The 24,083-nt window shown below is 32.0% G+C and overlaps 1 protein-coding gene across 3 annotated transcripts in view; it reads left to right on the top strand.

The window, feature by feature from the left end:
- LOC143064822 (integrin alpha-8-like) overlaps nucleotides 1-24,083 on the top strand; it is a 70,795-nt gene that overhangs the window by 2,223 nt on the left and 44,489 nt on the right. Inside the window, exons 2-5 of one of the 3 annotated variants that reach the window (XM_076237947.1) lie at nucleotides 5,313-5,434; nucleotides 9,740-9,846; nucleotides 16,691-16,811; nucleotides 22,563-22,642. In XM_076237947.1, coding sequence (XP_076094062.1) covers nucleotides 5,313-5,434; nucleotides 9,740-9,846; nucleotides 16,691-16,811; nucleotides 22,563-22,642 — 430 coding nt within the window. Of the gene's footprint in view, nucleotides 1-5,312; nucleotides 5,435-9,739; nucleotides 9,847-16,690; nucleotides 16,812-22,562; nucleotides 22,643-24,083 lie in introns of those variants that run through there. The other 2 variants (XM_076237948.1, XM_076237949.1) reach the window with 2 other exon arrangements.

Genomic DNA, 24,083 nt, shown 5'->3' with positions numbered 1-24,083 from the left:
TAAGATAAACATTACGTGTATTGATGAACTGGTAAACGCAATTACGTCAAATTTGATGGATGGATCTCCGGGTCGTGTTTACATGTCATACTGGAATACGGTGGATGCCAATCTTAATTACCAGATATAATTTGATAATATCAGTAATCACTGTACAATACTTTAACAACCCTTGTTGTATGGTTTTGTGGTTTTTGGTCAACAAAAGATGATGTATGGTCAATATGTAAGTTACCAATCAGGTCTCAAACACACTGTGAGCCGATAGAAATAAGAAGAAGTGATGTGGGTGCCATCTTCACTAACCAACATGACCAAGGACAGGGACTGCCAAGGTTACGATCCACTCCCCTTCTCTCAACAATGAGACAACTCTCCATTCAAACCACAATACACTATAATGTATAGTCTTGGTTCAAACGCAAATAAACTGAAAGTACATTGGTATCGCATTGTATCGTGTATAGTGTACCGTGAGTCACCAAAGTTGTCAAATTTTAAAGTTTTATTGAAAAATTCATTAGAAGCCTCCATCCATGAAATGTTACTTCAAATTTTGTGTTAGGTTTTTGCAACATCTTGGATTGCGTTTTCTTGACCATTAATCAAAGTCGAAAAGGAAGTGGTATCATTACATAATTATTCTTCTTTATTAATTATAGTTATAACCGAGATTATGTTTTGTTTGATAAGTGACCCTTGTAATTATGTGACATTTATTGATGTGGAACACCTGGGCAAATATTACCTACATACATATCAAGGTAGTATACATATCAAAGTGAAAATATGATCTACATGGATGACCTTATGTGACTTCTATAATGTAGCTACTGTTATAATACAGGGTTACATTTATCGGCATGTTATTGAAATATTTTAACTATGTTAACTAGAAAAAAACCAATGTGAGCATACTGTGTCGATTTGAAAACTACAGTGGCGGATCCAGAAATTTTCATAAGTGGGGGCCCACTGACTGACCTAAGAGGGGCCCCGCTCCAGTCACGCTTCAGTGATTCCCTATATAAGCAACCAAATATTTTCCCAAAAAGGGGGGGGGGGGGGCCCGGGGCCCCTGGCCCCCCCCCCCCTAAATCCGCCTATGAACTAACAGTAGCAAAATAAATGGGTAGTAAGAATAACAGAAACCCTAAACCTTCAACACCAGTTCATTAAGCAAACACATATTATTTACTATAACTATTTTGTATATATGTACAAGCCCAATACCGTATGACAAGTTCTATATTGACCAGGACAGTAAATGATACAACACGAAGTTCAAGATACCACTACAACCATTGACGAGATTACGAGATTGCAAAGTATGGAGAGACATACAGCAGCATGCAAAGAGGAGATAATTCTTTTATTATTTTTTTGTTTTGACAGATTCTTTGCCGTCCTTTTACAAGAACAAGCACATATTTTATTACAAATTAAGGGCATATAGAGCATGTTTACGGAAAAAGAACATTAATAAGCTTCGATCATGTAGATACATGTACATAGAGTTGAAATACACAATCACAATACAATTAATCTACATCATGTACATGTAATTAACTATTTTGTTGAACATTTTTTTCGTGCATACATTTTTATTCACTCTTGAAGTTTGATGAACTTAGATCTTATAAACATAAACAGACAATATTATTTTAGTAAAATCTTCACTGCGAAATTAAGAAGAGTGAAAATATACATTTGTATTCAAGTTTTTTAAAAAGAAATGTTGTTTATATATACACTACAGTCATGATCATACGTAAAAAAAAAGGCAACACATTACACATAATATCTTCTTACGACAAGTGGAAAATGTGTATGACTGTACCATCACGCAGAGCTGGATATTCAATGTGCAATATTAGACAGTAACAGTCCGCAGAAAAAAAAATGCACCTCTATATAAAAAAAAGAAAATGTGGTATGATTTCCAATGGAATAAATCTCCACCAGAGACAAAATCATTGAAATGACACAGAAGTGTGGCCGTATGACCAACACAAATACCATGCAGCAAGCTATTAAAGGCTTCGAAATGACAATTGTATAAGACTTTAAACGAGAAAACAACTACATGTACATGATTTATGTAAAAATCAATAAAAGAAAAATCAATTTGATGTACAGAAACAAAAGAAACCCACTGAATTACAGGATTTTGAGTGTGACATGTTAAACATGTTAGACATCCGCAAACCCTAACATCATGAACATGGGGAAGTGGTCTAGCAACACAAGATAAGAACAAGCTATAACATCAGTTGAAAAGGTTTTCACTCATCAGATTGCTACAAAGAAATGGAGAAAAAAAAACTAACAATACTACTGTTGTAGACACGAAGTGAAGCCAGTTCAAATTATCGCGATAATAACTAATAAAAAAGTAAATTATTTAATCCTAAATACCTTTTTTTTTCTTAATAGTTCAATATAGAACATAACACCTTCAGTTCTTATTGTTTTCCCCTCTAACTTCAAATACTTCATTTCACTAAAAGTTGTTAAAAAAGCCCCTTAATGTTACAACAATGGCACTAAGTTTCTTGGAACCTTGTTCGACACACCAAATCATTTGGGCACTAAAAGATTTATGTCCCTCTTGGAGACATTTATTACATGTAATGTTTGTACGTGTATCAACCTGACCTCGATGGAGAACTACTGCTTTATATTTTCCAATAAATAAAGTTTTTGGCAAAGGATTTATAAATTTTATAGTATTGGGTCACAGATACCAATGCGATCTCCAGTCTGACAATTTGTGACACGTCCATCAACTGTTAGCCTTTCACGAAATAATGTATGTACAACACAGTTACAAACCTCAAGAGTTCTTTGAATTTGACCGTCGTCCGCTGAGCAAGTCATGTTTTATTCTTACACGAACATTGTTAGCATTTTTATTTAAAGCATTTTTTGAGTTTTAGCATATGTTTGTATTAACTTTTTACGAATAAAAATACCATTTGTAAGTGTTTTATCCCAGTCTTCATAATTGTCAAAATACAATCTCCACAATCCTCTAACCCTTTGTAAACCTTTCAAGTGGCTGAGGTCTACAAGATGACCAACAGCTCTGTATAGCTCGAGATGAGTGAGGTACTGGTCTTGTGAGGACTTACTAGTGCAAAATAAGTCTTGTTCCAAGATAAGATAGGTTTAACTTCACTTACTGACTGATCATTTGACGATTGGTCACCTGGAGAAACTGCTTCAGCATAGTTCATGACTACTTGGACGGACTTTTTGGATCTGCATTTGCATCTGCAATATATATTGAAAATTGAAACAACTTCAAAACTTTGAATCTCTCAATTATTATAACATCAATGTACTTTAAATCTCCGCCAAATCTACGAAAGGAATATTGTCTATTAAGTTCACAATACGCTCAAAAACGTTTTAGAATCACTTCATTAAATATCAAAATCTATGTTTTATCAAGGAGATCTGCCTATATATATATATACCGTAGTTATCAGGAGAGTGAAATAAACAAGGGGAGCAATTTTAACGAACCGCATTCCGGACTGGTTATGGCATGGGCGCGTTCGAATCTAATCCTAAATATCAATCAGTACACATCCAACATTTAATGGATTAAGTGTAAATACGTCATTACAGTCAGTGAAAACTTGACCATGTGCAGTGCCAAAATAAAGGTATTGGCAGAATGTAGGACATACATACAGCAAAAGATGAGCATAAGATATATAAACACAGCATACTCTTCATTGACAAATGCATGGACCAAAGTAAAGACAAAACATTCTAAAACATGCGAAAAAGGAATTATATGTGATAAATTAAAATCCAACGTGTGTGTACTAAATGTTACATTGTCATCTATATCGGAAAGAAGAACAGGTTTGGGGATGTCATATACATGTTGTGGTAAAAAAATAAGGATGTATGATCTGCATTCCGAAAAAAGAAAGATAGGGGGGGGGGCGGTGTCGTGGGCCTAAATCCTTTTTGTTGTCTGGGGGACTATTTTCGTTATCCAAATTTTATTTTACTGCCATTTAACAAACACATGTATGGCAGACGACACTAATTGCCCGGGTCCTCCACCATGTCGTGGGCCTCAATCCCTTTTGTTGTCTGGGGGGACTATGGGATTGAAGTCACACTTTTCGTTTTCCAAATTTTATTTTACTGCCATTTAACAAACACATGTATGGCAGACGACACTAATTGTTCGCTGCCGACAAGCATAAAAAAGGTATACAGTCCCGTAAAATACAAAAAACAGACTTAATTATGTCCTACATTTCCGGTAACCAGAAATACCAAATAGAGGTATATAACAGCGGGGAGAAGGGGGAAAATGCAAAAAGAGGGATTTGGGAAATGAGCAGTTGTATCCCCCCTTTTAGAACGGCATGTCGATTCTCTTTGTTGCCTCTTTTCCCTTACTATTCTTTTCAAAACTACATTAACATAGGGCACATGTTCACAGGACTTCATATGGTTAAGGTTTATGTACCCTTCTGTAGACATTTTTGTACGAATTTTTCAAACCTCAATTGTATCAAAACTAAAGATATAATAAATAATAGAGATAGGCCATTTGGTATATGTTCCAAGGGGAAACTTGATGCAAAGCATTATTTTTTACTGTTTCATTGCATTTGATAGAAAAAGAGGACTTTGTGGCAAATAAATCAAGATTTTTATAGAAAATCCACAGCCTTTAATACAGAGATTTTTGTTATAAAATTTGAAATTACTCACTTGATTTTCTATGATGTGCTAGTGTTTATTTTTTACAAAAAGTTCTAAGTAACCTGTAAATTCCAAAACACCTCGTGCTGAGTCACAAAAGTCGAGTGCACCCTAAAAGGTGTACTTGATTTTGACCATATTTATACTTGTCTTAACCAATAACTACATTTATAAACTTGTTTTAAGGAAATCAATGCTAGCACTGCATGCAATAATCCTATATCTATCAGTCATCAAATTGCCAAATATGAGAGTACAAGGATAAAGGCTGTGGATTTTCTATAAAAATCTTGATTTATTTGCCACAAAGTCCTCTTTTTCTATTAAATGCAATGGATCAGTACAAAATAATGCTTTGCATCAAGTTTCCCCTTGGAATATGTACAAAATGGCCTATCTCTATTATTCATTATATCTGTAGTTTTGATACAATTGAAGTTTGAAAAGTTCGTACAAAAATGGCTTCAGAAGGGTACATAAACCTTAAGGCATGGATTTGTATAGTTATTTAGTATACAAATCCTTGGTTCAGGGCGGCAAACTTTTTATTTTCATGACACTTATTGTTTCAGGATGTTAGTCGGAGCTCCAGAGGCTCAAACAAATCTACAACCTGGGATTGTAAGAGGAGGAGCTGTATATAGATGTAGCGTAGACACTCAATTATGTCGAGTCATTCCATTTGATAGGCAAGGTAAGCTTTGTCGCATCACTATTGCCGCAACCGTGTTCGTTTCTGACTTACTATAAAGACTTCCGGCATTGCAAACTGCCTTAACTGTATTAAATCAGGGAAACCATTTCATGGTAGAAGGGTATCAAAATATATCAAAATGATGAAAATCCCCAAAACAGTTATGGAATATATATACATTCATAGGCGGATCCAGGGGGGGGGCCCTTTCGTGGGAAAAATTTGGTTGATTATATAGGGAATCATTGAAGCATGACTGGAGCGGCCCCCCCCCCCCCCCCCCCTTAGGAAAAGTTCTGGATCCGCCACTGACATTAACACTATATAGTCATATAATAAGGGGGACGAAGTCTGCTATTACGGTAGAAAAATCAATAAAATAATAATAAAAAAAAAAAAATCGGGAAAATTTCCCGAATTTTTCAATCTTTTAATGAACTCAAAACCGTTAACTTTTTTTCAGACTTTTTTTTAAATCCCGGCATCTGCGCAGATATCTTCCTTTTCCGGTCTTGTTTGCATGAGACTTTAAATAAAATGTATATTTATCAACATATCAACAAATATAAGAAGGAATTCAACACCCAATCATTTTCATACAACCGCAAAAATTTTAATTTTTTGGTCGTATATTGCTATCACGTTGGCGTCGTCGTCGTCGTCGTCCGAATACTTTTAGTTTTCGCACTCTAACTTTAGTAAAAGTGAATAGAAATCAATGAAATTTTAACACAAGGTTTATAACCACAAAAGGAAGGTTGGGATTGATTTTGGGAGTTTTGGTCCCAATATTTTAGGAATTAGGGGCCAAAAAGGGCCCAAATAAGCATTTTCTTGGTTTTCGCACTATAACTTTAGTTTAAGTGAATAGAAATCTATGAAATTTAAACACAAGGTTTATGACCATAAAAGGAAGGTTGGGTTTGATTTTGGGAGTTTTGGTCCGAATAGTTTAGGAATAAGGGGCCCAAAGGGTCCAAAATTGAACTTTGTGTGATTTCATCAAAAATTGAATAATTGGGGTTCATTAATATGCCGAATCTAACTATGTATGTATATTCTTAATTTTTGGTCCCGTTTTCAAATTGGTCTACATTAAGGTCCAAAGGGTCCAAAATTAAACTTAGTTTGATTTTAACAAAAATTGAATCTTTAGGGTTCTTTGATATGCTGAATTTAAAAATGTACTTAGATTTTTAATTATTGGCCTATTTTTCAAGTTGGTCCAAATGGGGGTCCAAAATTAAACTTTGTTTGATTTCATCAAAAATTGAATAAATGGGTTCTTTGATATGCCAAATCTAACTGTGTATGTAGATTCTTAATTTTTGGTCCAGTTTTCAAATTGGTCTACATTAAGGTCCAAAGGGTCCAAAATTAAACTAAGTTTGATTTTAACAAAAATTAAATTCTTGGGCTTATTTGATATATATGCTTTATCTAAACATGTATTTTGATTTTTGATTATGGGCCCAGTTTTCAAGTTGGTCCAAATCAGGATTCCATATCAAGTATTGTGCAATAGCAAGAAATTTTCAATTGCACAGTATTGCACAATAGCAAGAAATATCTAATTGCACAATATTGTGCAATAGCAATTAATTTTCAATTGGAGTTATCTTTCTTTGTATAGAATAGTAGTTGATAATATATGTTGGAAATTTGCCAGACATGACTATGATGTCATTTTCTATTTTTATTTGCCAATAACTTTATGTAAATAACTTCATTGGAAATTTGCCAATATAAAATGTTGCTGATGAAGCTTTTTTTCCTTATCTTATCTAAAATGTTTTTAGATAATGTATGTTGGACATTTGCCAGACATGACTATGATGTCATTTTCTATTTTTATTTGCCAATAACTTTATGTAAATAACTTCATTGGAAATTTGCCAATATTAAATGTTGCTGATGAAGTTTTTTTTATTGTTTTATACAATAAACAATGTATATTCACTTTTACTACCAACCAATCTTTACCATTCAGTGATAACAAGCACTTTATTTTACATTTTAATATTTTATGATGTATTTAAAAGAGTAGTTATTGTTGCAAACTCCATTAGAAATTTGAATTGATATCAGTTTTGGAAAAAGGGAAACGGGGATGTGAAAAAAAAGGGGGGGGGGGGTAAATTTTTCTCATTTCAGATTTCATAAATAAAAAGAAAATTTCTTCAAACATTTTTTTTAGAGGATTAATATTCAACAGCATAGTGAATTGCTCAAAGGCAAAAAAATGTTTTAAGTTCATTAGACCACATTCATTCTGTGTCAGAAACCTATGCTGTGTCAACTATTTAATTTTAGATTTAAATAAGTTTGAAGAAGAAATCTTTAATTGATTTGTAAAATCTTGACATTTGTTTTGTGTAAAAAAAACCATGTAATGTCAAAAATTTGATCACAATCCAAATTCAGAGCTGTATCACGCTTGAATGTTTTGTCCATACTTGCCCCAACTGTTCAGGGTTCGACCTCTGCGGTCGTATAAAGCTGCGCCCTGCGAAGCACCTGGTTAATAATTGTTTGATATAATAACGTTACCTGATAACAGCGTTTCTTTGTTTACATTGAATATGACGTCATAACTTAAATAAGGTCACAACTAAATCCCTAACAACAGAACCAAAACGATACGGTATTTCCGTTACTTTTATCAACATGTTTGAATTTAAAAAAATAATTAATATGGTACCGTTCGCGCCCAATACACTTTCGCACCCTACATGTTTGCACCTCGCACGTTCCCAGCCAATTAAAAATCAAGTTCCAGTTGAATAATTAGAAAATCATGATTGTTGTTTGAAATTGCCTTGATGTAAATACTGCATGTATTTAGCTTCGCATGAGTAAAACGTTGAAAATTTTAAATGAAAAACACAAAAGATAATTGTTTTTTTAACAGATTGGCCCCTTTGATCTGAAACAATTAAATAAAAAATTATAGCAATACACTAACCAAAATTGATTAATATTTAAGATTTATTCCACCCAAAAATCCCAGTCGTCAGAATCTCACTTTATTTAGAAACAATGATACAAAATATTTTAACAATACACTATCCAAAACATGATTAAGATTTATTCAACACAAAAAACACGTTGTCTCACTTTATTTTGAGACAATGACAACAAATATCCTAATAGGAATACACTTGCCAAAACTTGGTTATAAAGTTATCAAACACAAAACCAATAAAAATTGGGCGGGAACGTGTAGGGTGAGAAAAATGAAAGGGCGCGAACGTGATGGGGTGCAAACGTGAATAGGCGCGACCAGACCCGGATTCAATTAATACAGACTTCGTCCCCATTTACAGGTTATGCCTGCCTCATATTATAAGACTCTGCAGGTTCATACCATTTAATATACATTCAACGTGCCTGCTGAGGTTCAACATTGATAGTAAAAAATATATCCGATAAAAAACGTTGAATGTACATGATATGAACCTGCAGAGTCTTATATTATAGGACTAACACTAACAGTGCAATTTAAAAAAAAAATGATGACAAGGTAAAGGTTTCAAAGTGAAAATGATTAAACAATAGGCAACTTGTTTGAATAGCAACACCTGGTTGGTATAAATAAGTCACAAGTTGATCCCCCAGAAGATGCTGCTTTTGATGTAAATGCCAAGGTACTACCCATGTGGGATGCTCTTAAAGGTATGACCATGAAGATGGTAGTCTAACTTGGTAAGGTTGCCTTTATTGCATATGTGTATGGTGATACATTTATGTGGATAGAATGCCATCTGCCAATTTGGTTAGATCTGGGAACAGTATATATAACTCAAGAGTGGGAGTTTGTGTTTAAACCCTAGCTGGGTTAACAAAAGACTTGAAAAAAATGATATTTTGTTACTTCTCTGTCAAGCAAGCAGTATATATATGTCAAATACAAAGAAGAATTCTTATTATTCATATCTAGTCACGCTAGTTAACATGTTCTGATATGTTGTGTATATTATACATGTACTTGTAATATTTGCCACTGGATATCAAACATCAATCTATTATCATCGTCAGCTTAGATAGGACTGTATATTAGAGTCGAAGATACATTATAGATTAAAAACATCTTTAAATAAAAAAAGATGTTGTTTCAATACTTATTAAGAATTTAATATTGTCCCCATGAAATTATGTCCACTAGACACTTTTCACAGTAAATTGTGTCCATGGACATAATGTTATTATGAAATATTTTTGTGTTGAGACAGTTTTATGCATCAAGATACCAGGTCAGTTCTACAAGACTTTTAGCATCTGAATTTTGAATATCTCTTTATTTAGGAAATGATCAACAGTATAACGGAACAACTTATTTAGACAAAGAAGACAAATCCTACCAATGGTTTGGTGCAACAGTAGTTAGTTCGGGTGTAAATGGTCTTGCATTGGTGAGTATTTTTTAACCAATAGTTTAGTGTGACTAAGTAGTGAGTTCTAGTTTAAATGGTCTGACATTGGTGAGTATAGTTTTGGTGTAAATGGTCTGACATTGGTGAGTATAGTTTTAGTGTCAATGACAATGGTCTAACGATTATCAGTATTTTGTAAGTTCTGACATGTCTGCTGTGTATGGTTTGATATAAGATAATACATGGTTTGGGGTCACAGCATAATAAAAAAGGCCTGATATTGAAAGGAGTAGACTGATACAATAACAATATAACTTAATTTCCGTACATCCACCTAACATACAGATAGTTCATATACCATTATATACTTTTGTTAAGTTTTCAAATAGCCTAGCAGTTCAAATTCGTCAAGGATAAAGATCAAGGATGAGCAATTTCTTGTTATTTCTCAAGATGTTTGCAATAAAATGATATATTAAAATGTGGAAAACATGGAACCTTCTGATTTGATGGACAGCCATGATGGCTGTACTTCATTGCAGATTTCCTGCAGCAGTGTCATAAACACTATAGGAAGAGCAATGCCTAGACAGTAGTACAAAATGAATAAATAAAATGTATTAGTCTTGTTTGAATAGTTTGCTAAATTATAAGCTTGAAGCAGATCTAAAAATATTTCTTTTATTCTTTCTGCACTGAAATTCTGAACAAAATCTTTGACATATATTGTAAGATCAAGATTTATTGTGCTGTTCATGATGTTGCTGTATGATACATATACTCTGAGAAGTACATATACACATACCAATATCACAGTAAAACTTTTTTACATTGTTTTATTAGTATATGTTTTAAATAAATGTCATGAATAAGTGTATAGTTTGAGAGATCATCTGTCATTCATAAGTATAGTAGAATAAGATGTAAATGACAATGATTTTGAAATTGGCTGATCAAGGTTGAAACTTGCTATACACATACTCACTATGTGATCTAATTTAAAAAGGAAATATTTATATTTCTGCAGGTGTTTGATAAAGGTGCATGTATACTTATGAACATTGTTTCTTCTGAATGAATCATTTCCTTGTGTTTATAAATAACTCAATATTACATGAATCAGGTATTTTATGGCAGCTTCAATTACAGCTTAATTGCCAAATTTCTCTCCACATAAATGACATTGGTGAATGTGTAGTTATAGTATTTATAAATAAGAGGGGTCTTTGTCTTTGTCTTTGTTGTTGTGTGCAGGTTTCTGATAGTAAAAGTTTCAAGTTGAATTAGAATTTGCTCAGCATCTGTAGGTGATAGGTAATGAATGCATGCAATTCTTATCTTTTATAAGTTCATGCACATAACCAAAAGTACTGACTTTGAAATGTATTGTTCACCATGATTATTAGCTTCTGTTTACAAAAGTTCTTGCTTTAGAGACAAATGATCTTTAGTCTGGTAGAACATGATTTATTATTACTTGTTATTGGCTTTGAGCTATACATGTAGGTTTCAGTAGCTGAAATAAGTGAAATGAGTGTGCATTGCTTAGAATTCATGGGGTACCAATTGTATATTGTTGGTATAGGTCACCAAGAATTTAAAGTTCAAGTAAGTAGACATTTTCTATAGGGTTATATGCAAATTTTGACAAAACCCTAAAATCAAATATTGAAGAAACTACATTTTTTCCTCAATCCATGAAAATTGTTGCCAACCAAAAATAAAGGAATACACTGAAACAATCAAATTTTCCCCTTCTTTTTATACGACCGCAAAAATTGAAAATTTTTTGGTTGTATATTGGTATGACGTTGGCGTCGTCGTCGTCGTCTGCGTTGTCGTCTGCGTCGTCGTCCGAATACTTTTAGTTTTCGCACTCTAACTTTAGTAAAAGTGAATAGAAATCTATGAAATTTTAACACAAGGTTTATGACCTCAAAAGGAAGGTTGGGATCGATTTTGGGAGTTTTGGTCCTTACATTTTAGGAATTAGGGGCCAAAAAGGGCCCAAATAAGCATTTTCTTTGTTTTCGCACCATAACTTTAGTATAAGTGAATAGAAATCTATGAAATTTAAACACAAGGTTCATGACCACTAAAGGAAGGTTGGGTTTGATTTTGGGAGTTTTAGTCCCAACAGTTTAGGAATAAGGGGCCCAAAGGGTCCAAAATTGAACTTTGTTTGATTTCATCAAAAATTGAATAATTGGGGTTCTTTGATATGCCGAATCTAACTGTATGTAGATTCTTAATTGTTGGTCCCATTTTCAAATTGGTCTACATTAAGGTCCAAAGGGTCCAAAATTAAACTTAGTTTGATTTTAACAAAAATTGAATCCGTGGGGTTCTTTGATATGCTGAATCTAAAAATGTACTTAGATTTTTTATTATTGGCCCAGTTTTCAAGTTGTTCCAAATCAGGGTCCAAAATTAAACTTTGTTTGATTTCATCAAAAATTGAATAATTGGGGTTCTTTGATATGCCAAATTTAACTGTGTATGTAGATTCTTAATTTTTAGTCTTGTTCTCAAATTGGTCTACATTAAAGTCCAAAGGGTCCATAATTAAACTAAGTTTGATTTTAACAAAAATTGAATTCTTGGGCTTTTTTGATATGCCGAATCTAAACATGTACTTAGATTTTTGATTATGGGCCCAGTTTTCAAGTTGGTCCAAATCAGGATCCAAAATTATTATATTAAGTATTGTGCAATAGCAAGAAATTTTCAATTGCACAGCATTCAGCAATAGCAAGAAATCTTTAATTGCACAGTATTGTGCAATAGCAAGAAATTTTCAATTGCTCAGTATTGCACAATAGCAAGAAATCTTCAATTGCACAGTATTGTGCAATAGCAAATATTTTCAATTGCACAGTATTGCGCAATAGCAAGAAATATCTAATTGCACAATATTATGCAATAGCAAGAAATTTTCAATTGATTGGAGTTATCTTTCTTTGTCCAGAATAGTAGTTGAATCAACTTAAATCATTGTTTTATACAATATACAATGTATATTCACTTTTACTACCAACTGATAAATTAAAACAATCTTTACCATTCAGTGATAACAAGCACCTTTTGTTACATTTTAATATTTTATGATGTATTTAAATGAGTACTTATTGTTGCAAACTCCATTAGAAATTTGAATTTAGATCAGTTTTGGAAAAAGGGAAAGGGGGATGTGAAAAAAAAAATGTTGGGGGGGGGGGGGGTTAAATTTTTCTCATTTCAGATTTCATAAATAAAAAGAAAATTTCTTCAAACAGGTTTTTGAGAGGATTAATATTCAACAGCATAGTGAATTGCTCAAAGGCAAAAAAATATTTTAAGTTCATAGAGTAAGACCACATTCATTCTGTGTCCGAAACCTATGCTGTGTCAACTATTTAATCACAATCCAAATTTAGAGCTGAATCCAGCTTGAATGTTGTGTCCATACTTGCCCCAACCGTTCAGGGTTCAACCTCTGCGGTTGTATAAAGCTGCGCCCTGCGAGCATCTGGTTTGATGATCTATTGCCCAAAGCATATATACAAGTATAGTCAAAAGTGCCCTCTACTTGTAATTATTTGAAGACATGCATGTACATTGAGACAGTAAATCATTACTTATATAATTGGTCATACAAGTAGATGAGGAAGTGTTTAATTGAGACTTACCACTTTATCCAAAGTACTTTGTACAAAAAGTATTTCTCTTTTTTTTCTTATTTAATGAAAGAATTTGAGGAAGGAAAGCAAATAGTACTGTATTTCTTTGTGTGTCATATACTTCAATAATAAAGAAGTTGGCTATTGATAACGTGGATATATCTAAAATGGGGTTTCTGATCCAAAAACCATGCAAAAATTATCATACAATAGAAAGATTGTAACCACACAAATATTTTTTTAGAGGACATTTCCCATATAAATAACCCTGGTCATTCATTGAACAAAATACCAAATAACTAGAAAAATAATCATCATTACACACTCTGTCAAAAACACCTACTGAAAACTCCATAAAACTCTTTATTTTTTAGGAAAATATCTGGACATATCACAAACATTAAAATTCCCTTTTCAAAACTTTACTAAGTATACTCTATAAAGGTCTGACAGGTGAAGAAACAAATACAAAAGTACACTAGTGACTACTAGTACATGTAGCAGAAGAGTTGATTGAAATATACTGTATATACCAATACTAATTTTCATTACTGAATGAATAGATACATTGCAGATAAATGCATTGATGAGACCTGCATGATTGTGTACTCTGGTGGCACCATTAATTGATGTGAGATGTAAAGTATAATGACCTGAACAAGAGAGAGTACCTGTTGTTTATCTGATTATTACTCATTATCTTACTAATCTCAGGTCTGTTCTACACAACATGTTTTTGAAGGTGAATAATTCTGGGATTGGAGAGTAAATGAGACATCTTCATATTCTCTTTGTTCATACATCATGGTTTTTAGTTTTATTTACTAGTAAATATGAGCTATTGCAGAAATATTGTTTTAGTTATGATAGGATAGCGAAGACCTGGAGTTTGACCATCAATCCCCAATGTAACCATGACATTCATCAAAAATTATAAAACCCCCAGACAAGTTTATTCAACCAATAATAAGATGCTTATCATAGCTGAACATCAAATTAATTTTTATGATGATAACTATAACTCACAGCAGCTAAATGATTTATATTATACACATGTACAAAATAGAAAATTTATATAGTGTCACAGTTATAACTTAGCTAACTTTGATTTTGAGAAATTCTGCATTGGGAAATAAACCATGAAGTTTCAATTGTTATCTCCTATTCTTCTATTCTTCCATTTGGAGAATCTGAGGATGTGTTCAGTCAGTTAAGTAGAAAGACATGAATCTAAATATGATTTAATTCTGTTTCTAAGCAATAATACTGCTGTCTGCCTTTATAATTCTTTCTATTCAAGGTGAATGTACCCGTCTGTATTACTCCATATGTGGTATTTGGTTTATCTCATTTGTGTGATTTTATATTTTATATCCAAGGAAAATGAGACAACCCTCAAATTAATACCTTTTATATTGTCAGTTGATGTTATGTGGTGTATTGAGGATTTCCTTTCATTGACCTTGAGGTCAAGGTATTTGTACCAAGTTATTAACATGTAACAATAGGAGGTCAATATGTTTAATGTTCTAGTGATCATCAGTGTTCAAGAGATGTGAAACAAGAGTTACAATAATACTTGTCAAGTAGAACCATATGAGTTGTTATATTGAAGTTGAGAAAAATGAGAGGCTGTCAATGGAGCATGTTTTATGGTGTTGATACAGTTCCGATCATTTAACTTTTTGTCACAACTTTTTTTAATCCTGAGTATCCATTTCAATATCTAAAACCAAGAACTTTTATTTGCTTTAATAGAAAAGTAGAAAAGGGTTTTAAGTTCTGTTTTCATAAAATTGAGAATGGAAATGGGGACTGAGTCAAAAAGACAATAACCAGATCACATAAACTTGCCTGCCTTCAAGAAGTGGTAGCTCATGTTATCTGGATGACAATTTTCCTAAACAATGACCTTTGAGGTTGCAATACTGGACCACAACCTTATTTCTTTAATTGATTTGTATTTTCTATAGCTTTTAGGCTACTAAGAATTTGATGGATTTGGACAGTTCTTTGTGAAAACTATAAACAAATGGTGTATGTTTAAATATATTTTACACAACAAATGACACTGTTCCATTTAGACAGATACACAACATTGATATGATTAGAATAGGATTTTTGTGATAATTTAGATCTTCTTAACAGATGTTTACAAAGATAGTTATCTATTTACATAAGAGTTCCTGGATATTTATAGCACAGGCTAATTATCTCTGGCTGTGCAGGAAGTCCATTAAAATAAGCATCTGTTTTACTTTACTGGTCTACTATAAGATGTCTGATAACCAGATTTGTTGCTGGTAACAACTTATATTTTTTTTGCCATCTTTTTTTAATCAAATGGCCCATTTTTTCTCCAATCTTGCTAAATAAATGTAATAAATGTAAATGAAAATGAAAGTGTGGTAAATTAATTGTTCAAAAAAATTACCACTGGTGAAGCCATGCAAAGTATGTCTAAATTCAAGAAGTTGTACAAATAGTTAAGCTTTTCTATTGATAATGATGGGTAAAGTGTTACAATCTTCAACATATAGGGTTAGGTTAACTATATAAGTGGTAATTAAGTCTCTTTGTTTTAACCATGGGATTATTCAGAACTTTTAAAAGTTCATTAACTTATGTTTTTTAGGACCAAAGTTTGATATGTACTGTATCACTGTATATTGTAAACACTTTGTTTAAATAATTTAAGTAATGGCTAGTTTCTGACTACCACATCTTCTTATTTTTATGTTGGTCAGGCACATGGGAAATAATGCATACTCATAGGCAGATCCAGGGGGCCCTCTTTTGTGGAAACAAATTAGTTGAGTATATATAGGGAATGACTAAAGCATGACTGGAGCGAGCCCCCCTTAGGTCAGTCAGCTGGCCACCCTTATGAAAAGTTCTGGATCTGCTACTGATACTTAAACTAGTTATTTGGGATCCAAACACTCTTCCTGTTTTGTCTCAATTAGTCAAATACTGAAGGGCACATAAAAGAAATGAAAAGAAATATCTGTGCTGGTTAAGTTGGCTTTTATGGACAATGAGTTGTTCATTTTATTTGTAGGTCTTTTGAGAAGAGTTGGTAGTAAATGATAAATTCTGACCCTCTTGCAATTTGTTTCATCAAAAGCAGTTGGTTAAAATTTCTACCACTCTGAAATTTTTTTGCAATAAAAGTTGTAGAATTTTTCTAGTTACTTATAAATTATGATTGTTTTATTTTTCAGGCCTGTGCACCCAGATATAAATATCATTCAACAGCATTAGACAAAGTAGAACCAGTAGGAACATGTTACTTAGGTCGACCAGGATCAACATCATTTACAGAATATGCACCCTGTAGAAACTGTAAGTACACCCATCTGTCAAATAGTCTGAGAATAACCATATTACATAAGATATACAATTTGACAGACATATCTCTGTGTTAGGGATACACTGATCATGTTCATTTCAGTATGGTGTTAAAAATGTTCTACTGGGCATCATTAGAAAAATAATTTCTCACACAGATTGGAGACTTACTCCTCTTCTATGTGAAATCTACAATGTTATATGCTTGATGTCTAATTCATAGTTTTAAATGGACTTGTAAGCTGTTCCTCTAAAATATGTGCTAGAAGTCTGCTGAAGAGGAAAAGTTCTTGAATCTTATAAAATAAATAAATGTTCTTTTATATGCAATTGTCCCTAAGTGGTCATGGCATATAGTACAACCAGTATCCATTATTCGGTTCCTTAAGATTTTATTTCCAGAATGCCTGTAGATTCTAATTTGGTTCATTAGTCACATGTTCAAGTTTACTACTTTCTCAAGGATTCATTTGTAAATGTCAGTTAAATTTGTGCTGTTCTAAATCATCTAGTTTTATAGTTCAGAAGAAATATAAAATTAATATGCTTAAAAACTGAGATGAGTTGTATTGGCATAGCAGTCATGGAAAGTGTTTATTACAAGAAACCATTTCAACATTCTTTACTTTGAATGTTTTAGTTAGACTTTGCATATATTTGAAACGTCAATCTGGAGAAATTTTCCAGCATTGTCAAATGTATTACTTAGAGAAAAACTACAGAATTGATTCCTAAGAATAGATAAACATGGTTTTTCTTCTTGCAATGACTATATTTTAATAGGAATTTCAACTAACACGTACCTACAAAGACATTGTGCTGATGTTGTTCAGGTGAAAACAGAATCATTTTGGTTAAAAACAGAATTTCATGAACTCTTAAATAAGTAAGATGAGGCATGATAGAAGTCATGTGGTCAGTCCAAAGTCTAACTCAATAGCAAGTGTCCTAGCTAGTAATTATAATTCGTAGAAAAAACCTGCTATAATTTCTAATGGACAATGGTGGACAATTTGAATATATCAAGTTAATTTATCATTATTCAACACACGATATTTTCCATAAAACTAGCAACAATTTCCAAATAGCTGTCTTGTGTATTACTTTTGTCTCAACTTGACCAGTTGAAAAAAGTGTTATGTTTCTGGTGGTTGCAATGTTAGCATGTATAAGTTTCTGGTTAGGTTAGTTAATTGGGAACCACTTGTGGTAGGTCAATGACATTTGGTATGCAGTTGTTTTAGCATTTCCATCAAGATAATATGGCCAGGCTCCTCATTATGGTACATTGAATTTGAATGTTTAACTAACAGAGCATTTGTTTCTAACCTAAACGATGTAAACGACTACGCGCGTAGTCGTTTAATCCATTTGTTTCTTACATTTTTTGGTCAACGTTGACATCGTTCACATAAACAATGTACGCGCAAAATAGTCGCGTAGTCGTTGATCGTTTATCGTTGAGACGTGTAAACGATAAATTTGTTTCTGCATCTGTCGTTTAAATAATTACGAGCACGTGTTGTTTTCGCAAAGTCCTGGTTATTTATTTCCCACACTTTTACCTGTTTGTTTACAGTGCGTGAGTGTAATCTATTTTTGTCTGACAACGTGGGGTCGATAAAGTTTATTAAACGATGTATTTGTTTCTAGCAGCTTAACGTTTACTAAACGATAGTCATCGATGACAAAATTTCGGGTTAGAAACAAATGCACTCTAAGTATTTCTGTTTTGGTTCTTATCGTTCTTGACTTTCAAATATTCAGTTTTGAGCATCCCTCAGTTGAATACTTATACAGAAAATCCCTGTAAATATATGAGATTTATAAAGCATTGGTTTTTTCTTCAACAATTAGTCAACATTTGCATTATACATGTACTGTTAAAATTACAAAAAGGCAAGTCTTATCTGTTCTAAACATTTTATGAACTAGGAATAGCTTATTTGTAAAGGAATGATGTGTTGAAAATAATATCAGGTAGGCCATAGAGGATTGTTCCTGCTATTTATAGGATAGTTATTTGCTCATAACAGATTCACTTGTCATGTAGAAATTAGGATTACAAGAAAAATTAGGGAGGTTGGTTAAACATTTATAATTATGCTTACCATTCATATTATGTGCAGCTCTTTCAACAAATGATAAGAACAAAAAAATAAATAACATTGTAAAAATATAAGTATTTAGTTCTTATTATATACTTTTAATGCAGTTTACAATTTTAACAAATATATTTGAATTGTATTACAGTGCATTTTAGTGTGACTAAAGCTGATTTTAGTTTGATTAGTATGATTGAGTTATTAACACTAAGATTTTCTGACAGTCTCTATATAAAAGCAAGGGTAATGATTAACTCTGTTATCAGTACACATATGTGTGTATCTGTTTCACTGCTTAACTTATATGAATGGTGCACAGTGCCCTAGTCTCACTGGTACCCCATAGTTCTAATAGATATAAGATATGGTGCCCTCTACTGATGTTCAAGATATTTTGAAATCACTTCAAGTTACATGCTCAGAGTTAAGATTTTGTTGGTTTGATCTTTAGAAGACTTAACCTGCAGCCGGTGCAGGAAAGCTTTGTTTTGTCAATCAAAAAATGAAAATTGTAACACCGGCTATATAATTGCTGAAAGAAAGAAACAAAACAGTAATTGAATATTGTGAATAGCTGTGTCTCAACTTTGGACTGAAGTGCAGAGTAATACAAAAGACGCAATTAAATAAATGGTACCGGTAATATGAAAAAAAGGAGACTAAGAAAACTTCATTATGTAAGATTTTTGAAGCTGTAGTTATGAATTTCAAGCAGAAGTTACCAAGAACATGTGTTATGATTATATTTAGCATATGACATAAAGTACTTATAATATTATATAATTATGATTTCAATCCAAATTATCCATACATGTTTAGATGTACTTATGATAACTACAAGTACATGTAGTATAATGTATGGAGAGCTCAGATAGACATAAATTACACATACAGTGCTTGGCCTTTTCAATAACATCATGCTGTCAATTGTCTAATCTAAAACATTCACTGTCAACAAAATTTCTGTAGATCCAAAGAAAATGTATTCAAGAATTTTTTTTCTTGATATGGACTTAGTAAAAATGGACAATTACAAAGAACCTTATAAATGCCACCTTATGTCAGCTTCTAGAACGTTTACTACTACTTCTGACAAGTGCACAATTAAAAATCTCAATATTACAATAAAGTGGATTAAAACATGGGCGTCAATTATTTTTTGGATATAAAATGAATTTAACTCTGTTAATGTTTTGTCTGAATGTTTTACTCTTCTAAATAATGTGAGCAAAAACTGGTTTAACTACTTGAATGGGCTTCCCACAAATATGCATTAGAATTCATCTGTGTTGCAATTATACAATTTGTCTTTCTTAATTTATAAAAAATTTAATTCTTGCTTGACGTAAGCTGACATGAATAAGGCTTGTCTCACTTGAAAATGTTTTGGTTCTTTACGGAAAGAAAAATATGGCATACATCATAAAACTATGAAACTTGTCAGAAGTGTTGTGTTTGATTTTTTGTTTTCAACCTGCAGCTTAGGCTAACTTATAGTTATTAGCTGAGGCTTCCTGCAGTAACAGCACATTTTGACCCTAGATTCCAAATGTGTCATCTTCTATGTTCCTGTTTAAGTTAGTTATCATCCAGTTGGTAGCTAGACTGTGCAGGTTTTTTTTATTGTAGTTTAACAAATGGACTTGATTGGCAAATGGGGATTCTGAAGTTAATTGCCCTGATATGTTCAGCTGATATCGTTAAGTGTTTTCCTATTTTGGTATTCTTGTTATCAAGTAAATCAGTAAAGAATAAAAAAAAAAAACATTTAAAAAAATCAAGTAGAATTCAAAATCTAACTGATTTCTGTTTTAGGAATATGCTTCTAGTAATCTAGTACAATTTACTAACTTTCTAGAACAAATCTTGACATTCCAATTTCTACTGGTTGATGTTAATATCCTAATTTGAAATGTAACATAGATATATGGTTTCAACAAATATTAGTTCAGCTGCAAACATTTCCATTCAATAGAATAAGAAGCCATTTTTCTAAAATTGTTAATTAAATTATATAGAGTGAAAAGTTCTGAAGCGAGCAAAATAACTTAGTTTTATAGTTCTGAAAGATGTTACATTGTGCCATATGATACAAAATGTACAGCCTTTACATACAGTATTGTGCTAGGTCTGGAACACACACGATAGAGAAAAATGTAAAAATAGCACTGTGACCTGCAAATAATTATAGTGTGAACAAGGAAAGTAGAATTCTTAGTATGTTGATTGTGTGTCATGCTGTTTATCCTGTTTGTAATTTTAGCTTTGCTGTTTCAGTTCTTTTGCTTATAGCTTAATTTAGAATTGCACAATTGTGTGATGCAATGGCTTAGTTTTCGACAAATGCAGGTCATAAAGTAAAAAAAGTTAAATATGATACCTTTTTAATTTGCCTTTGATTTAAGATTGTTCAGAATCTTACATTTACAAGGCTTATTTGGGGGATAAGAAATCATAAAGTCTCAGAAGTTTGCAAATATAGAAAATACGAAAAATGAATTGGTATAGCAATTACATATTTTCCCTTTATACAGATATAGTGAGTAGCCATCCATACGTTTTAACAACCACATAAAGCAGGCTATTATTTTAGAGAGCATATAATGTTGTGGATCATTTGTAGAATTTTTATAATTCTATTTTAATAAGCGAAAATTTCATGAAAATCAAGGAAGTTTGATAATTGTACAAAGAGATATTTTGACAATGCTCAAATGATTAAGTAAACATTTGAAGTGGCTACTCACTACCTGCTAATGATTTGTTATAGGGTCAAGGATATAGTATTATTACATAGCTTTATATAATTGCTTAAATTTATGGTGAAGGAAGTTCTTTTTAATGAGTACATCAGACCTTGAAATGAATGTTAATGACATACATAATATTACTGACATTAAAAAATGTTTATTTCATTAATTTATTTCAATAGTCATATTTTATGTGTGTGCAATAAGAATATTCATGATTGTTTTATTTGAAAATCATCTTTGTTTTTAAAAGAGGACAAACTTTTAAAACAAACAGCTGAGCAAATTCTGATCTTTACAAAATAATTAGAATGTTAACTTTCTTAATTTTGTTTGTGAGATGCATTTTACTAACTTTGTTACAAACTTTATTAAATGACAAAGCACTTTTTTGCACCTTAACAAAGAAACATTTACTGAATTAGAAATATTCTCATATGAATATTTAGCCAAAAAGCACTGAATTATGCCTACTGTAACAGGTATCTGTTGATCTAAGTGGCATTACAAACCTCTGAAATTAAAGCAGAATCTGAATTGTAGTAATGGCCAGGTGATATCACTGTGCTGATTTTGAAATTAAATGGATTAAATATCTTTATCTTCTTCTTATTTTGTAGACTTTTTTCTATGTTTTTTTTTTTTTATTAATTATCACAACTTTGCATCACAGGAAAAACTTCCATTAATAATTTAACATAACCTCTGTTACTTAAACACAGAATATTTAACAAAATTAACTGAAATCTTGAACTTACATAAAATGCTTACACCCTTGGCAGTTACATTGCTTACCAAAAAACACCTTTTGAGATTAGTGCCTGTTGGAATGCTCTTTGATAAACAGGGAACCAGCGTTGTACTGTGATGATGCTTTATTTTGTTTGTAGCTGTGGATACTCGAAATGATATTGACCAACACCATAAACATGGTAAATGTACAGCGGGTTTCTCTGCTTCCATTACGTCAGTAAGTTTATTGTTGTTATTATGCCCAGTATTCATATAAACATCAATTTAGTACGGTGTTCTTTGAATGATTATAATTTGAATTCAAGCATAAACTGACTCATCATGCACAGAGACATTTGAGGAAAGGAAAGATTTTAATTCTTACAGAAATTCAGTTTTTTTTGTCCAGATACATATTTATATTTCATAATATTTTCTCAAATACTTTAACATGAAACTTTTTGATGTTGGCCTTCCAGGTGCCCATAAAAAAAAAACAACACATCAAGCATTCTTTGATATTCAGGTGTATCCATATTCTGCAGAAATTTTTGAAACATTGGTGAAAATTATCTTAAACTGATATACATGATATATGATCTGTTTATCACATATTTAATATGTCTTTTTAAAAACTGCCCCCATTAATATCACACATTTATAACTAACTACTTTAACACAAAATAAAATGAGTAATAAATAAAAGTCATAACAAATAACTATATATTATCAAGAATATATTATTAAAATATCCAAGTCTAATGAAAACTCCATTTAGTGCATGTGCATGTTGCTTGATTGTGCATCTTGAGTTTGATCATAAAATTCAGCATGATATTCTTTATCAAAGATTTGTTGAGTTGACAGGAAAAGCACTTGCTTAAAAATACTGAGTATAAAGAAAAGACATTAATATTGATTCAGTCATTAAGGATATCTGTTGCTTTTTTAAGCTTGTATTGTTGAAGGGATTGATGCACACAGACTTTGGGATTTGTTAGCATTCTTTGGTTAGTGTATGTTATACATTCACTTTTTGTTATTTAATACGAATATTCATTAAAATTGTCTTGGACTATGACATTGTATCGTGCTTTTTATATTTAACTGAAGGATGCAATTTTGTTAATATCTACAATTATAAATGATATCAGATATTTACAAACACCACAGTTCTTCTAAATAGTGTGTTTAAAAGTTATATTCGATTACAATTACCAGAAAAAACATAAAGTTATCCTAAATGTGATGGTGGGTGATTTCGTAAGGATTGATTCATCCATCTTGATACATTGGTTTATCTTTAACCAAGTTATGATCAAAACCTAGGAAAGGAGAATAATTTTACATATCTATACCATAGAAAATATATTTATGATCAGGTTTGATGAAAAATGAGTCAGATTTCTGCACATCAACTAAACATGTACAGTTCTTGGGTTACTTCAATCTGAAATCTACTCCCATAAAATGCAAGTATGATAAACTCATTGAGTTAAAGGATAATTAATTAAGTCCACCTGTTGTTTGAGGTAGAGGCTGTTTGTCTTGCCCAATTATCTCATTACTGAAGGCGATAATGATCATATGAATGAAAGGATATGTGTTTATATATATCAAAGACACAACATTGCAACAATGAAATACATGTAGTTCTTCAGTGATAAAATGGCCACGCA

The sequence above is a fragment of the Mytilus galloprovincialis genome, chromosome 2, assembly GCF_965363235.1.
Source record: "Mytilus galloprovincialis chromosome 2, xbMytGall1.hap1.1, whole genome shotgun sequence".
In the NCBI taxonomy this organism is placed as follows: Eukaryota; Metazoa; Mollusca; class Bivalvia; order Mytilida; family Mytilidae; genus Mytilus; species Mytilus galloprovincialis.
This window is presented reverse-complemented; position numbering and strand designations above follow the sequence as displayed.